Raw genomic sequence first — 12,980 nt, forward strand, 5'->3', positions numbered from 1 at the left:
AGGGGGCGGCCATCGTCAGATGGTGAATTGGACCAGTCACCAAAAGCAGTTGGCGCCATTGCGGCTGGTCTCAAGCCACCAGAGCTGACTGGAAAGAATAAATTATAGTATAGCATGTTTCTTCCCAACGCTCAATTACTGTTGTGCACTTTCAATCAACGCATAACGCGCCGTGAAAAGCTGGGTCACTGGACAGAAAACTCGGACTTCTCTCTCCTATGGAGGCAGTTGTGTTAGACCCCGCCTTGGCTAAAGACGGAGGAAGCACCGGTTTCAAATTGAGCGCCAGGATGCCATAGGCTAAATTATGCCTATGCAAATAGTTTGGCTTTCGACTCATCATCACACGGACAATAATAATGATTGTCATGAAGAAAAAAGGGGTTAATGGGCGGGCCTTCACTGTCCCTGTTCGGGGCACAGCAAAGAACTGGTCGCAAGGTCTCTCCCTGGGGGCTTTATATAATGGAGAGCACTCCACATCAACCCCGACGTGCAATCGGTGGTGAATTGGACAAGATGATAAACAGTGCGTGTTTGCAATGCCAAGGAAAGTGAAGAATGTGGCGCATATGAAAGTGGCTGGCTTGTTGATCCTGACCGAGCCAGGAAAGGGATGGCGCATTTTCACTCCTCCTCATCTACCAACGATGGTCCCATGACCAATATGCCATCGCCAAACAATGATACTTCCCGTATGGGAGGGGATGAGCATGGCCCCCTATTGCAACAACATCATTTGGCTGAAGTTGAATTCTCCACGGAAGATGGCGACAGGCGCCAGCACCCCAACCGCGACCTTGGCCTTCTGTCAACCATTTTCTTGATGTGAGTGAACAGTCGGCGTCCTCATCCATGCCCAAAACCACCATGTTCATCCAATATCTAGAACCAATCGAATGATCGGCACGGCCATATTTGCGACTCCATCCTCCATAGCTGCCTCCGTAGGAAGTCCTGGAGCCGTTCTAGCGCTATGGCTGGTGGGTCTGATCCTCTCATACTGCGGGATGTTCATTTGGATCGAACTGGCCTGCCTGATGCCTCGCAGCGGCGGCGAAAAGGTTTATTTGGCCGCGGCATATCCCCGGCCCCGGAAGCTTATTACAGTCGTATTTGCTGTCCATGTAATCTTGCTCGGATTTACGGGTGTGTTCCTGAACCCATGTTGCGTCTCGGCATGCCTGGCATACTAATAATGGCCCGCAAGGAATTGGAAGCGTGGTCATTGCGGAAAATTTACTCTTATTGGTTCAGAACTCTGTGAACGATGGGGTTAAGAGATGTCTTGCGATGGCTGTTCTTGCTGGTATCGCCACCATTCACATTTATTCAAGGTCGTGGGGAGTGCGGGTCATGGTGAGAACTCATGTGGTCAACGTGCCTGGAAAAGAACGACCTGGCTAAGCCGCCTTATAGAATTCCCTAGCGTCTGCGAAGATCCTAGTTCTCTCCCTCATAATCCTATCCGGCGTCAGAGCGCTACGAGGAGATCTCTCCCAGATCCCTGACCCTGGGAATAGCTTTCAACATCCCTTTGCTGGATCGCCTACAACCATTTCCAGCTACACAACTGCCCTTTTCAAAATACTTTCAACATATCAAGGATGGAACAATGCCGCATATGTTCTTGATGAAGTGAAAGATCCGCGGAGGACCATTAAAGTGGCGGGAATTGTAGGACTGGGTATGGTCGGTCTACTCTACATGTTGACGAATGTTGCGTACTTCATTGTAGCGACTCCCGAAGAACTAAGCCAGACAGGTGTAACTGTGGTGGCCCTACTTATTGGCAAGGTGTTTGGGGAGACCATGATGTGGTTTTCAGCGATTCTGACTGCTCTGTCTTCTTTCGGGAACCTTCTGACTGCGACTTTTACCATGTCGCGTGTGGTTCAACAGTTTGCCCAAGAAGGTATTCTACCAGGCCGTGAGTTCTTCGCTTCTACGGCCAAATCGGGCTCACCCACATGGGCCTTCCTACTTCTGTTCTTTTCCTCGATTCTCTTCATTGTATTTGTGCCATTTGGTAGGTTTTTTTTTTTTTTTTTTTTTTGGGTTTCCCATAGGTCTGTCCAACGGTATGCTGACGCCAGGTAGGCGAGGTTTACAGTCTTCAGATTGATGTAGGGCAATATTCCATGGCGTTTATCAACCTGCTAGTTGTCGTGGGACTGTTCATCATCCGCAAACACACAGCGCAGCAAACTACTTTTCGGGCGTGGGATACCGCAGTCTATTTGTTCTTTGGAGTTCAGGTCTTTCTCCTTGTGACCCCATTCACGCCAGTTACACACGAGCGACCAAAAGCGCATTCTGTTCCAGAATGGCTGCCACCTATACTAGTCATATTAGTGTTTCTTGGGGCTGGAATCTATTGGTACATGTCATGGGTTCTACTGCCCCGACGCCACAGACTACTACAATAGTACGGATTAAGGTGCCATAGCTCATTTCTCAAGTATTATAGGTATTAAGTTTCCATTGTTCATTGTTTTGTTAGAAGAGTATGGATGCCATATCTATACATGCTGTTTTGGGGGAGGACTTTTGATCGACGATAGCACCAGGCCATCATGCATGGCTAAAATTCCGCAAATAAATAACAGTTGTTTTGATCGTAACTTTCGTACCGTCTTTGGATCTCGAGGCGCGACATTAGCGGAATCAGCTTCTGATATCCGTATCCCACAGGGCATATCCCCAGATCCATCCCTCGGAAAAGCCAAAAGTATATGCATTAAAAGCTCCGGCGTTTCCATCCCACCCCTGGTGCATGCTGTGCAAGCTGTGCTGTGGCCCAGACCGAGGTGTGTACATGACATGATCGACAGATGCGTCCCCATACCAATGTTGTTTCCACGCTTGCGCGGGCTGGTCGAGTGGGGGAAGGGTGGGGAGGATGCCTCCTATGTTATGCGTTTCGTACCGATCTGCCGGTGGAAGGAGGGGCAGAGGTTGTGACACAACGCGAACCATATCCATGAAAGAAGATTTGGCTGGTATTGCATTACAAGCCAGAAGTCGTCGGCGGTGTTCTTCATCGGGCTGCTGGAGAACCTTGGCGAGGAAAATCGGGCCGAGAGAAACGAGATGGTTGCAATAATCATCATAATCTGAGATACTGTACTCGTTTGCCGGATTGTTGAACAACTCGCTGGGGTCAAGAGGCATCGTTGATGGTCGCAGAGCCCGCCATTGTGGGCTATTCCGGGGGAACTCTTTGGCAATTGTGGAGAATATATCGACGTATTTCTGGCGAATAAGAGTCCAGACGGAGCCGAATTCTTCCACCTCCCATGGAGGCATTGTACGGAAGAAAAGGTCCCAAACTTCATCAATAGTGAACTGACGATGCCACGTCGTAGAACGCCGCTTGAGTAGACTGGGGTCCAGGGCTCTATCCGGGACACTGGGCTGCGGCTCCACCCATTCCCGAGCTCCAAATATGTTGCAGAATGTCTGTAGGCGACATAGAGAGCGAATTATGCGGGCTTTCTCCTGGAATGAGATGTTCGTTGTCGAGTCGTGTCCGCACGTTTGTGGAGCGATATGTGACGGCCGTGGGACTTGAGCGCAACACGCATGTAGCACGCGGTCAAGCTCATTGTACAGTTGTAACAACTGAACTGATTGGTCTTCCGACGGTAGCCGCGGGTCCCGGCCATCCAGCTCCGGGTGGCGACGTCGGCGGTCTAATAAGGCGATGATTTCATTTTTGTTGCCTTGGGTCTCGGCATGAAGCCCTTCAGAGTCTACAGCAGCTAAGGGTTCTGCCAAATCCACGAACCCGTAAAGACGTGTAACTAATTGGTGTAAAACAGTTTTCCTGGTACGGAAGTATGTGCTGCGGTACGCGGGAGAGGCTCGAGTAAGACTGCGGAGGGAGGAAACGTCCGGGATCTCTTCGAGGATCTGAATTCGAAGTTCTGCGGGTAATGTCTCAAACGTCTGTAACGCAGGTTAGATTGGTAGGTCACAGTATTGGAGGGTTTGGGATAGGCCTACCGCCATGGTGAACGGTTTTAGAAGCAAATCAAATTGATTCAAGGGAAGTATTCAACCTGTCTAGGGAAAGGATATATCACGACACATCGAATTCCATTAGATACAGTAATAGCGACATTCCAGGGGCAATGGCATCGAAGAACATGATTCTGGGTAAACATGCGCCTCTTATATAAGAGAAACTGCTCGCTGGACCATATGATATAAAAGAACCCTAAAAAAAGCCTGAACGGGAAAGGCAAAACTGGTGAAGTCATGGGATCCCACTTAGGGCTTGGCATCCCCGGGTTTTCCCCTGCCGATCCGGATCCTCATTGGCGCCCGCCATGACGTGCTAGGTTGCTGTTAGGTAAAATCACGGTCTAGACGGTGCGGCATTTATTCGGCGCTGCAGTATTGTGCATTCCAGCGCGTGAATTTCGAAGAAAATATGGGAAAAATCACGCATCACGGGGTGCGATCAACGACCAACTGTCGTACTAAGTGAATCTGATAGGATACAGGTCTCTGAACAACAACATAGCGAGGATCTTTGCCTTCTCCATAGAAACATAGGGCTAAACTAAACGTATGGCTGAGGTGAAAACTGACGTCAACTTCTCGCCCCTGGCTCCGGAGACTTGTTCCACCGACTTCCTTCCGGGCCCGGATAGCCGAGGAAACTGCTAGTACTTGCCATAAGGAGTCAACTGCCCATTTTTGCAAAGGACTAATAATAACTGCTGGCGTTTACCACCGTGCATTACCGTAAAATCCAAGTAGTCTATTAACGAAAACCAGACTGTGTTTGCAGTATCTATTAGGCACAGATATTCGAAGGCAGATTTACAGCGGAAATGTCAATTTTGCTATAAAGTAAAAGGTCTGGGATCATAGAATCCTGATAAATTCGAAGATGGCGGGTGTAGAGCACAGCAAAGCATATTACAGGTCATGATACCGGACATGTGTGAACATATTCTTGTTAAGTGCAATATCTGCGCGATTGAAATGAACTTTTCGATATCGGTTTCATAGGCTGCAATACTCGTACCATTGCAATTGCACGTCCCCTACTGATGCGATAGATGCGGAAATAATCCAACTACAGGATCATCTCGAGTGAAAGGGAAAAAAAAAAAAAGGGAAGACGATCAGCACTGCACTTGCTCCGACCGCGAGCGCCAGCTGCTGAGCATTGCTAGAAATCTGACCTGGAACCTTGTACCTATGGAAAACCATTCTTTTCTTAGATGAAATAAGGCACTTCATCGCTTATATACCTAGCCGCTGGTAGCTATCACCTTCATATAAACTCCTGGGTGTACCACGCCTGCAACGTATCAGATGAATTGCCTGGTTCAGGCAAGAATCTCTCCGCTACAGAACTGCCGTGCTCCAAAATAAACGTCAACATCCACTGATCCATCCGAAAGGTCTCATCGATCGACCGGTTACATGCATTATGGAAGATCTGTAATCGAGAAAGAGCGACATCTAATGTGAGCCAAAAACTCTGCAACTCAGTCAGAATCTCGAAATTGCGCGCCAGTCGCTGCCTGGCTAAGCTGACTTGTTTGCTGCAGTCACTGAACAACAAGATATGGATATAAACTGTAGAGGTGACGACCAGCATGTGACCAACCATAACGTACAGACATTGGCACTTATCCATGGCCCGGCATCGGTAAAGAAGGTCGCAAAATTCCAGGGCATGTTTTTCACACTGTGCACGATGAGCACGGGTAAAAGTATTTTCTTGGTGGGAACTTGATGTCCTTGCCAGGAACTGGTAAAAGAGCACCTCAAAATAATAATGGTAACCTAGATGCAAAGCAGCGAAAGCGTTTCCCAGACCCAGCCTAGTGTACCTCTGAAGATTCTCTGGGGTTTCCTGGAGAGTTAAAGGCAGAGCAGCTGCCCAACCATATAGCTGTTGAGCTAAGTCGTCCACTTCCCGACTCAGAATAACGCTCTCCATATCTTTCGACACCGATCGTTTGTTCAGCTCGTGTATCTGCGCCCAGATCTGGGACAGAACAACCATTTCAGCCCACAATCCTCGCTGAAGATTGTTGGCTGGAAGAGCTGTACTATCGCGAAGGGAGAGAAAAGTCTCCTCATCCGTGGGAAGTGGATAACATTCCTTGAAACCCAGCTGGCGGGGCAAATTGAGACCAATGGAGCTCCAAATATCAATCATATGAAGCGATGCCCAAACTGGGCCCGTTAGCTTTGTATAGATGGAAAAACCTGCCGTAAGAGGGTATAGGTTAGATGCGACCTACTTCGCAAATTAACCTGTCGCTCAATTTCTTTCTCGCACACCCGTTGCGGTAAATCAAGTATAAGAGCAAGGCGGATTGCAACGGAATAGTATAACGCCTCCGATTGCGTTTGTGAATGTGAGTAGCTTATTGTTCCTAGGAGGATACATGACTGGATTGTCTGGACAGAGATATCTGTTAAATCCAGAAGTGTCCTGGCACGCGCCGCAAACTGGTCTCCACGTCGACGACGGTCAACATCAGAAAATGTTTTGCTACCCGAGAACCTGCGAATTGGCCGCTAGTTTAGAAGGGCTACTAATAAGAAAGCAAAAGTAGCCGGTCTTACCTCGCCCCTAAGGCCATCATACCGTAGAGGAGGATATCAGGTAGCGTCCCATTACAAATGTGCTCTTCCACTGTCGGCCGATGAAATATAGAATGATGAGTATCATGAACGTGTAGGAAGTATAAGCTAACAAAGTCCTGTTGAAGACTAAGTGGTGGCAGCTGATTTTGGGAGGTTGCATTTGCAACCTTCCCGTTTTCGCACAATATCCTGGGAGGCACGTGTCGCTCTGGACGGGGAATTAAGTGACGTCGGTCTAGACTGCAAGACAGTGATAGGGCTCGACATCGCTTGCATATGGAGTCTCCACTGTCTATTCGGCATTTCCGTTTAGTTGAACTGCCACTCCCATGGTTCTCATTAGTAGACTGAGGGCTAGAAATATCAAAGAAAGAATCGCTTACCGGCAAGCCTCACACGCAGTGACCGGTCTCATTTGCGCTGTAACAGCAAGGGATCTCTATTGATGAGAGGGAGAATCCTCAGGACCGAAGAAGCAACGAATGAATTGCGGAGAGAAGATGCGGGGAAATAATATGGTTGAAAGGCCGCTATCGTACTCCACAGTTTCCCACCAACCCGAAGCCCCGATTGCCGCATTCCCCTTTAGTCCTGGAAGGGAATGAAAACATGATAGTACTATATAGCTAGAACTGAGATTCCAAGACCTTCCGCAGCTTCTGGATGCTTTTAATCCCCCATTTACGTCGCGAGCAAAGAAAGCCACGCAAATCCGAGAAAAGACGACATGTCCTGCAATACGGTTGAGATCCAAAGTAATGCCCTTCAGGTGACAGTCCTCATAACTAATGATGGAGCTGTATTCCTTCAGGGAGTGACACCTTCAGGTAGCGCTCCCAAGGTGCCGGTTTCCAAGTTCTTCCCTGACTCATATGTCCCACTGGTGGAAGTTCGGCTGGCTGGCGAAGGGACTGCGAAGCACAAGTCCTCCAAAACGCTAATTGGAGGATATATTGGTTCTCGATTGCGATACAAATCCCACAACATTGAACAAGGAGATGGTAGTAAAACACTCAATGTCAACATGGTTGATAATGTCTCCCACATTGCCGTTACTGCATGCCTCACGGTCTATGACTCAACTCCCGTTCTCCGGGCAACAGCCACCGTGCGAAATAATGGTGACAAAGACATTGTCCTGACACAGATCACCTCTCTCGTGTTGGGCGGGCTCACCACTGGTTCTCCTCAGTGGTGGTTTGATTATGTACTCTCCGTACCAAATAACTCATGGTTTCGCGAAGCTCAGTGGGTTGAGCATGACCTACCCAGCCTTGGAATTGATGACTACGGAGTATACGGACGTCCTGAAGACCACTGGGGTACCTTGGCCCATTATGCCGTATCCAACAGGGGGTCGTTTTCTACCGAGGGGCATCTCCCAATGGGTCTCCTGAAACGGCGCGACAACATGGAAACATGGCTGTGGCAAGTGGAGAATAATGGATCCTGGCGGTGGGAAATTGGCGACTGGAAGGACAGTGTCTATCTTGCTGCTGGTGGACCTGTTGAAACAGATCATGACTGGCGTGAAAAACTAGGCCCTGGAAAAGCTTTCAGCACAGTTCCTGTCGCCCTCTGCCATGTCATGAATTCCTATGATACAGCATTTGCTGCGATGACACAATACCGGCGACACATAAGACAAAAATTTCGTGACAATGAGCGTTTGCCAATTATCTTTAATGACTACATGAATTGCTTGATGGGCGACCCAACCGACAAAAAGATCCTCGCCCTCGTTAATCCAGCTGTCAGGGCGGGAGCAGAATATTTCGTCATTGATGCTGGATGGTACGCCGACGATTCTGGATGGTGGGATGATGTTGGTCTGTGGGAGCCGTCAAAGGAACGATTTCCTATGGGGTTCAAAGAATTACTTTCGACTCTTAGAAAGAATGGACTCACGCCTGGCCTCTGGATTGAGCCTGAGGTAGTTGGTGTACGAAGTGTCGTTGCTAGCTACCTCCCAAATGAGGCCTTTTTCCAACGAGATGGACAAAGAATTATAGAGAAGGGGCGCTACCAGCTGGATTACCGACACCCATCTGTGCGTGATCATATGCACAGAATTATCCATCGCTTGGTGGTAGGGTATGGCGTTGGCTACTTCAAATTCGACTATAATATCGAGGTCACCCAAGGAACTGATGTCGACTGTTTCAGTCCTGGCATGGGCCAATTGGGCCATAATCGCGCATATCTAAGCTGGATCACAGAATTACATGAGCGATACCCTGATCTCGTTATTGAAAATTGCTCTAGTGGGGCTCAGCGGATGGACTATGCTATGCTGGCTGTTCATGCGCTTCAATCCACTAGTGACCAACAGGATCCTGACCGTTATGCTGCTATTGCAGCCGCACTGCCCACCGCAGTTACTCCAGAGCAGTCTGCTACATGGGTGTATCCGCAGCCAGACTGGGATGACGAGACGAATGCCATGACCGTTGTTAACAGTATAATGGGTCGGGTGCATCTCAGCGGCCACCTAGATCTCCTGGGCCCGAATCAGTTTGAACTGATTAAGTACGGGATGGAGGTATATCGGTCCATCCGGAAGGATTTACCAACTGCTGTCGCATTCTGGCCCTTGGGACTTCCCCAATGGCACGATAGCTGGGTTGCGCTGGGATTAGCTGTACAAGCCCAAAAGCGTTATTATGTTGCTGTATGGAGGCGAGGTGGTGCGGAGTCAATAGATCTAAAGATCCCCACTCTCAAGGGCAGAACCGTTCACAGCGAGTTGTTATACCCGGCTAGCTTTCCAGCCGAGACTGTGTGGAATGCGTCCGAGGGAATATTAAAGACTCGGCTACCGTCAAAACTGTCCGCTCGTCTATTCAGGTTAAAATCGTAGAATAGTCAATCAAACGATGTCCGCCCGCTGGGCCTTTGTATAGAGTACATAGGACCTATGATTATCCTACGTATGCTAAATTCGATAATATTCTTACAACCCACAGTAATTTAGACGCAATACCGGACTGTCTTTAAGACATCCATAGACGCCCTCGACTGATTATCGAGAACGAGTTGCCTTTAGCATCTTCCCAATCTTTCCAGGCTAGGGTCTTACAAACCCCATACCCCGCATTCCCAGAAGGTTAACTTTGTGGGGAGTTTCTGGAGAATAAAGAACCGTAACCCACCACTCAGGAGAAGTTAAAGCCGCACTTGGCGGATGATACCGACCATGATCAACGATATGGGGACTAAGTTCCCAAGGAAAGTGACTGGCGTGATTCTTGTAGTCGACTGTAGTGTTCTGATGACAGAAACCAAATTGAGTGAGTCAAGACGGCATTAAAGCAGTTTTTGCTATCCCTTGCAGCGAAATCACACTCTTTCCTGACTTTTTAGACATTTAAAGAACCAGCTAATGCCATATCTTCATTCGATTTCGGTTTGTCCTAAATTGAGGCCTGCGTATATCCAACATGAAGAATAAAACATTTGAGGGCCATATCTGTGCCGCAAATCCTGGAGCCCGCCGCTGTGATGAGGAGTCCACATCCAATAATGCTATCTGGGATAAAACGACACAAGATGCGAAGGCTGCCAATGCGTTGGAGCATTCCATGTCCGTACGAGAAGCACTACGGTCTTACCCATCTGCTGTTGTGTGGTCCGTGATAATCTCAATGTCGATTATCATGGAGGGCTACGATACCAACCTGATTGGAAACTTTTACGGATATCCCGCATTTCAAAACCAATTTGGCCAGTACTACCCCGAACACCATGGACACCAAGTTCCCCAGTCGTGGCAGTCAGCATTGGGATCTGGCGGGAATGCGGGTTGTATAATTGGAGCTTTCCTTAACGGGTACCTGATCAAGCATTTCGGATTTAAGAAGGTCTTCATGGGAGCATTACTATCGATGTGTGGTTTTATATTTGTCTCCTTCTTTGGGAAGACGGTGGGAGTCCAAGTTGCCGGCCAAGTTTTATGTGGGTATGTGGACATGATTATTTAATGGATTGCAACTCTGCTCACAAAAGTCACTTCCAGGATCCCATGGGGTATGTTTGCAACAATTGGGCCAGCGTACTCATCTGAACTGTTGCCAATGAAGCTTCGTTCCTACCTGACTGCCTATACAAATATGTGTTTTGCGATTGGTCAATTCATTAGCGCGGGGGTATTGCAAAGTCTTCTAGATCGCCCAGATCAGTGGTCGTATCGGATTCCTTTGGCAGTCCAGTGGGTTTGGCCTGCACCGCTGCTTTGCATCGCGATCCTTATGCCGGAATCGCCGTGGTGGCAGGTACGCCACGGCCAATATGACGCGGCAGAGAAGACAGTGCAACGCCTACTCTCCAAGAATCAAAATCATACTTCACGACAAGTCGTGGCCATGATGATACACACGGATCACATAGAGTCAGAAATCGAAGCAGGAACATCATATTGGGACTGCTTCAAAGGTAGCAATCTTCGCCGTACCGAGATTGCCTGCATGACGTTCGCGGGACAAGTTTTGGCTGGTAGCCAGTTCGCATATTCTGGAACATATTTCTTTGAGCAAGCAGGGATGAGCCCATCTGATGCGTACAAACTAGGATTGGGAGGCACAGCTATTGCTTTTGTCGGCACAGTCCTTTCTTGGTTTTTGATGAAAGGGTTTGGACGAAGGTCGATGTACCTGTCTGGAATGGCACTTATGGCCATATATCTGCTCCTCATAGGTATGTTGAGTCTTGCACACAACAACCGTGGCGTGGTGTGGGCCCAGTCAGCATTGTGTATTCTCTGGCTGTTTACATTCTCTCTTACGGTTGGCCCAATGGGCTGGTCGATTGCGCCGGAGGTTTCATCAACCCGTTTACGCTCCAAGACCATCTGTCTGGCGCGGAATTCCTATTATATCGCCATCGTGGCGGCAAACGCCATTGAACCTTACATGATGAACCCTGCTGCTTGGAATTGGAGAGGCAAGACAGGGTTCTTCTGGTTTATCTTTGCTTTCTTGACATTCGCCTGGGGATTTTTTCGCCTCCCGGAGACAAAGGATCGGACATTTGAGGAGCTAGATATCATGTTTGCGGCCGGTGTGCGGACCCGAAAATTCAAGGCATATCATGTGGATGCATATGCAGAGAACCTGAGTATCAAAGACCGGGCTGCGGAGAGAGCGATAGATGAGGAAATTCAATCTGTATAGGTCGGGGGATCATCTACCGAATGAAGGGATGCTACCTTTTAGTTTGTATGAAACATCTCATGTACGGAATGCACTCAAAGGGCACATTGTGTCCCTGCCGCAGAATCGAGAAGCAATTCATCGAACAGGCAAAATAGATACTTAACAGTGCCAAATGGATGTGTTAGCACCGGAGACTCTTCCTGCTGCTCATTTCATTAGGGAGCTGTTAGTAAACCCCACGATAGTTCCAACTCTAGAATGGCGAATGCGTTTCTCTACGAAGGAGAATAATAAAAAGCCAGCAACCCGCATCCAAAAGCGGGTCAAAGGATGGCTGAGCTGTGTCCGTTCGGGATGATAAGTGGCGAGTTGAACAGAAGAGCAAATGCATCGAGCCCTTGAACGGCAAGAGCAGAGCCGTGCATCAGCTAAATCAACAATGGTTGCGGCCGATTCTGAGAATCTGATATCATAGGACTGCAGTGGGGATATTAATGTTTACCATATGTGAGACAAATGTGACTGTTCGATAATTGGGGGCACTGTTAGCCCTGGGGCGACAAAATACACAATAAACACTGTGTTATTGTTTTACAGATAGTTTGGGGGTTTTTGAGGGGATTGCGAGGCCACCGGATGAGATATTATCCAGAGCGGCTTCACGTGGATCAAATCAAAACCCAATGATATGCAGTTAATCTGAGCCCTTGCTAGTACCTAGTTCGCGATGGCTGAGCAGTAATATTTTGTGATATTAACATGGAGTTAAAGCAGATGGCACTCTCTGTTAAAGCCCAAAAGTATCATGCAGAGATATTCCGACATCATGCCGTATACCACTGGTCATGTAACTGCTGCTGAGCTGATGTATGTTCATGTCCGAATTTTATCTGATTCTGCTAAGAGCTGCCAAGTACCCTCGGCGTTAATCATATCAGAGGCTTTTTTTGCGGGTCGTAGAGGGCAGTCAAAGAACATAATTGGCTACAAAGGCAATTTTCAGAGTCCCACCAGGCCACGTACTATTGCGTACTCCGTACTCCGTACCTTGAAGGTCTTTACCTGGTGGATCACCGACTGCCCCGTCCGAGGGATGCGTACCTAAAATGTATTGCACTGCCCTACGTGCCGCGTACAGTACGGCTTCCGAATTCTAGGCTCGGAGATAAGCCGTGATAAGGGGTATCGAACAACGGATCATGTCGA

General features: G+C 48.4%; 6 protein-coding genes across 6 annotated transcripts; 3 read left to right on the forward strand and 3 right to left on the reverse strand.

The window, feature by feature from the left end:
* Positions 1-130: 130 nt before the first annotated feature.
* BDV59DRAFT_187703 (uncharacterized protein) lies at positions 131-631 on the reverse strand (the record flags this gene model as incomplete). Its single annotated transcript, XM_073691267.1, has 1 exon — positions 131-631. A coding segment is annotated over exon 1 (470 nt), but the record flags the coding sequence as incomplete, so codon positions are not given.
* On the forward strand, positions 131-2,548 carry BDV59DRAFT_124586 (amino acid/polyamine transporter I). Its single transcript, XM_073686874.1, has 5 exons — positions 131-828; positions 890-1,149; positions 1,211-1,359; positions 1,420-2,029; positions 2,101-2,548. Exons 1-5 carry the CDS (start codon positions 617-619, stop codon positions 2,427-2,429), a joined length of 1,560 nt encoding a protein of 519 aa, XP_073543642.1. The 5' UTR covers positions 131-616; the 3' UTR covers positions 2,430-2,548.
* BDV59DRAFT_124583 (uncharacterized protein) lies at positions 2,549-4,167 on the reverse strand. Its single transcript, XM_073686873.1, has 2 exons — positions 4,009-4,167; positions 2,549-3,951 (listed from the first exon to the last, which is right to left on the reverse strand). The coding sequence occupies exons 1-2, from the start codon at positions 4,012-4,014 to the stop codon at positions 2,668-2,670; spliced, it is 1,290 nt and encodes a 429-aa protein (XP_073543643.1). The 5' UTR covers positions 4,015-4,167; the 3' UTR covers positions 2,549-2,667.
* Positions 4,168-5,293: 1,126 nt separating this feature from the next.
* Positions 5,294-6,620, reverse strand: BDV59DRAFT_210654 (fungal specific transcription factor domain-containing protein; the record flags this gene model as incomplete). Its single annotated transcript, XM_073695641.1, has 3 exons — positions 5,294-6,207; positions 6,276-6,541; positions 6,604-6,620. 3 exons carry the CDS (start codon positions 6,618-6,620, stop codon positions 5,294-5,296), a joined length of 1,197 nt encoding a protein of 398 aa, XP_073543644.1.
* A 731-nt stretch (positions 6,621-7,351) lies between these two features.
* On the forward strand, positions 7,352-9,484 carry BDV59DRAFT_210655 (putative Melibiase subfamily; the record flags this gene model as incomplete). Its single annotated transcript, XM_073695642.1, has 1 exon — positions 7,352-9,484. One exon carries the CDS (start codon positions 7,352-7,354, stop codon positions 9,482-9,484), a length of 2,133 nt encoding a protein of 710 aa, XP_073543645.1.
* A 580-nt stretch (positions 9,485-10,064) lies between these two features.
* BDV59DRAFT_196113 (general substrate transporter) lies at positions 10,065-11,792 on the forward strand (the record flags this gene model as incomplete). The annotated part of the gene is made up of 2 exons (XM_073692670.1): positions 10,065-10,582; positions 10,640-11,792. The coding sequence occupies 2 exons, from the start codon at positions 10,065-10,067 to the stop codon at positions 11,790-11,792; spliced, it is 1,671 nt and encodes a 556-aa protein (XP_073543646.1).
* Positions 11,793-12,980: the final 1,188 nt, after the last annotated feature.

The sequence above is a fragment of the Aspergillus ambiguus genome (assembly GCF_047715705.1).
Source record: "Aspergillus ambiguus strain CBS 117.58 unplaced genomic scaffold BDV59scaffold_49, whole genome shotgun sequence".
Taxonomy (NCBI): domain Eukaryota; kingdom Fungi; phylum Ascomycota; class Eurotiomycetes; order Eurotiales; family Aspergillaceae; genus Aspergillus; species Aspergillus ambiguus.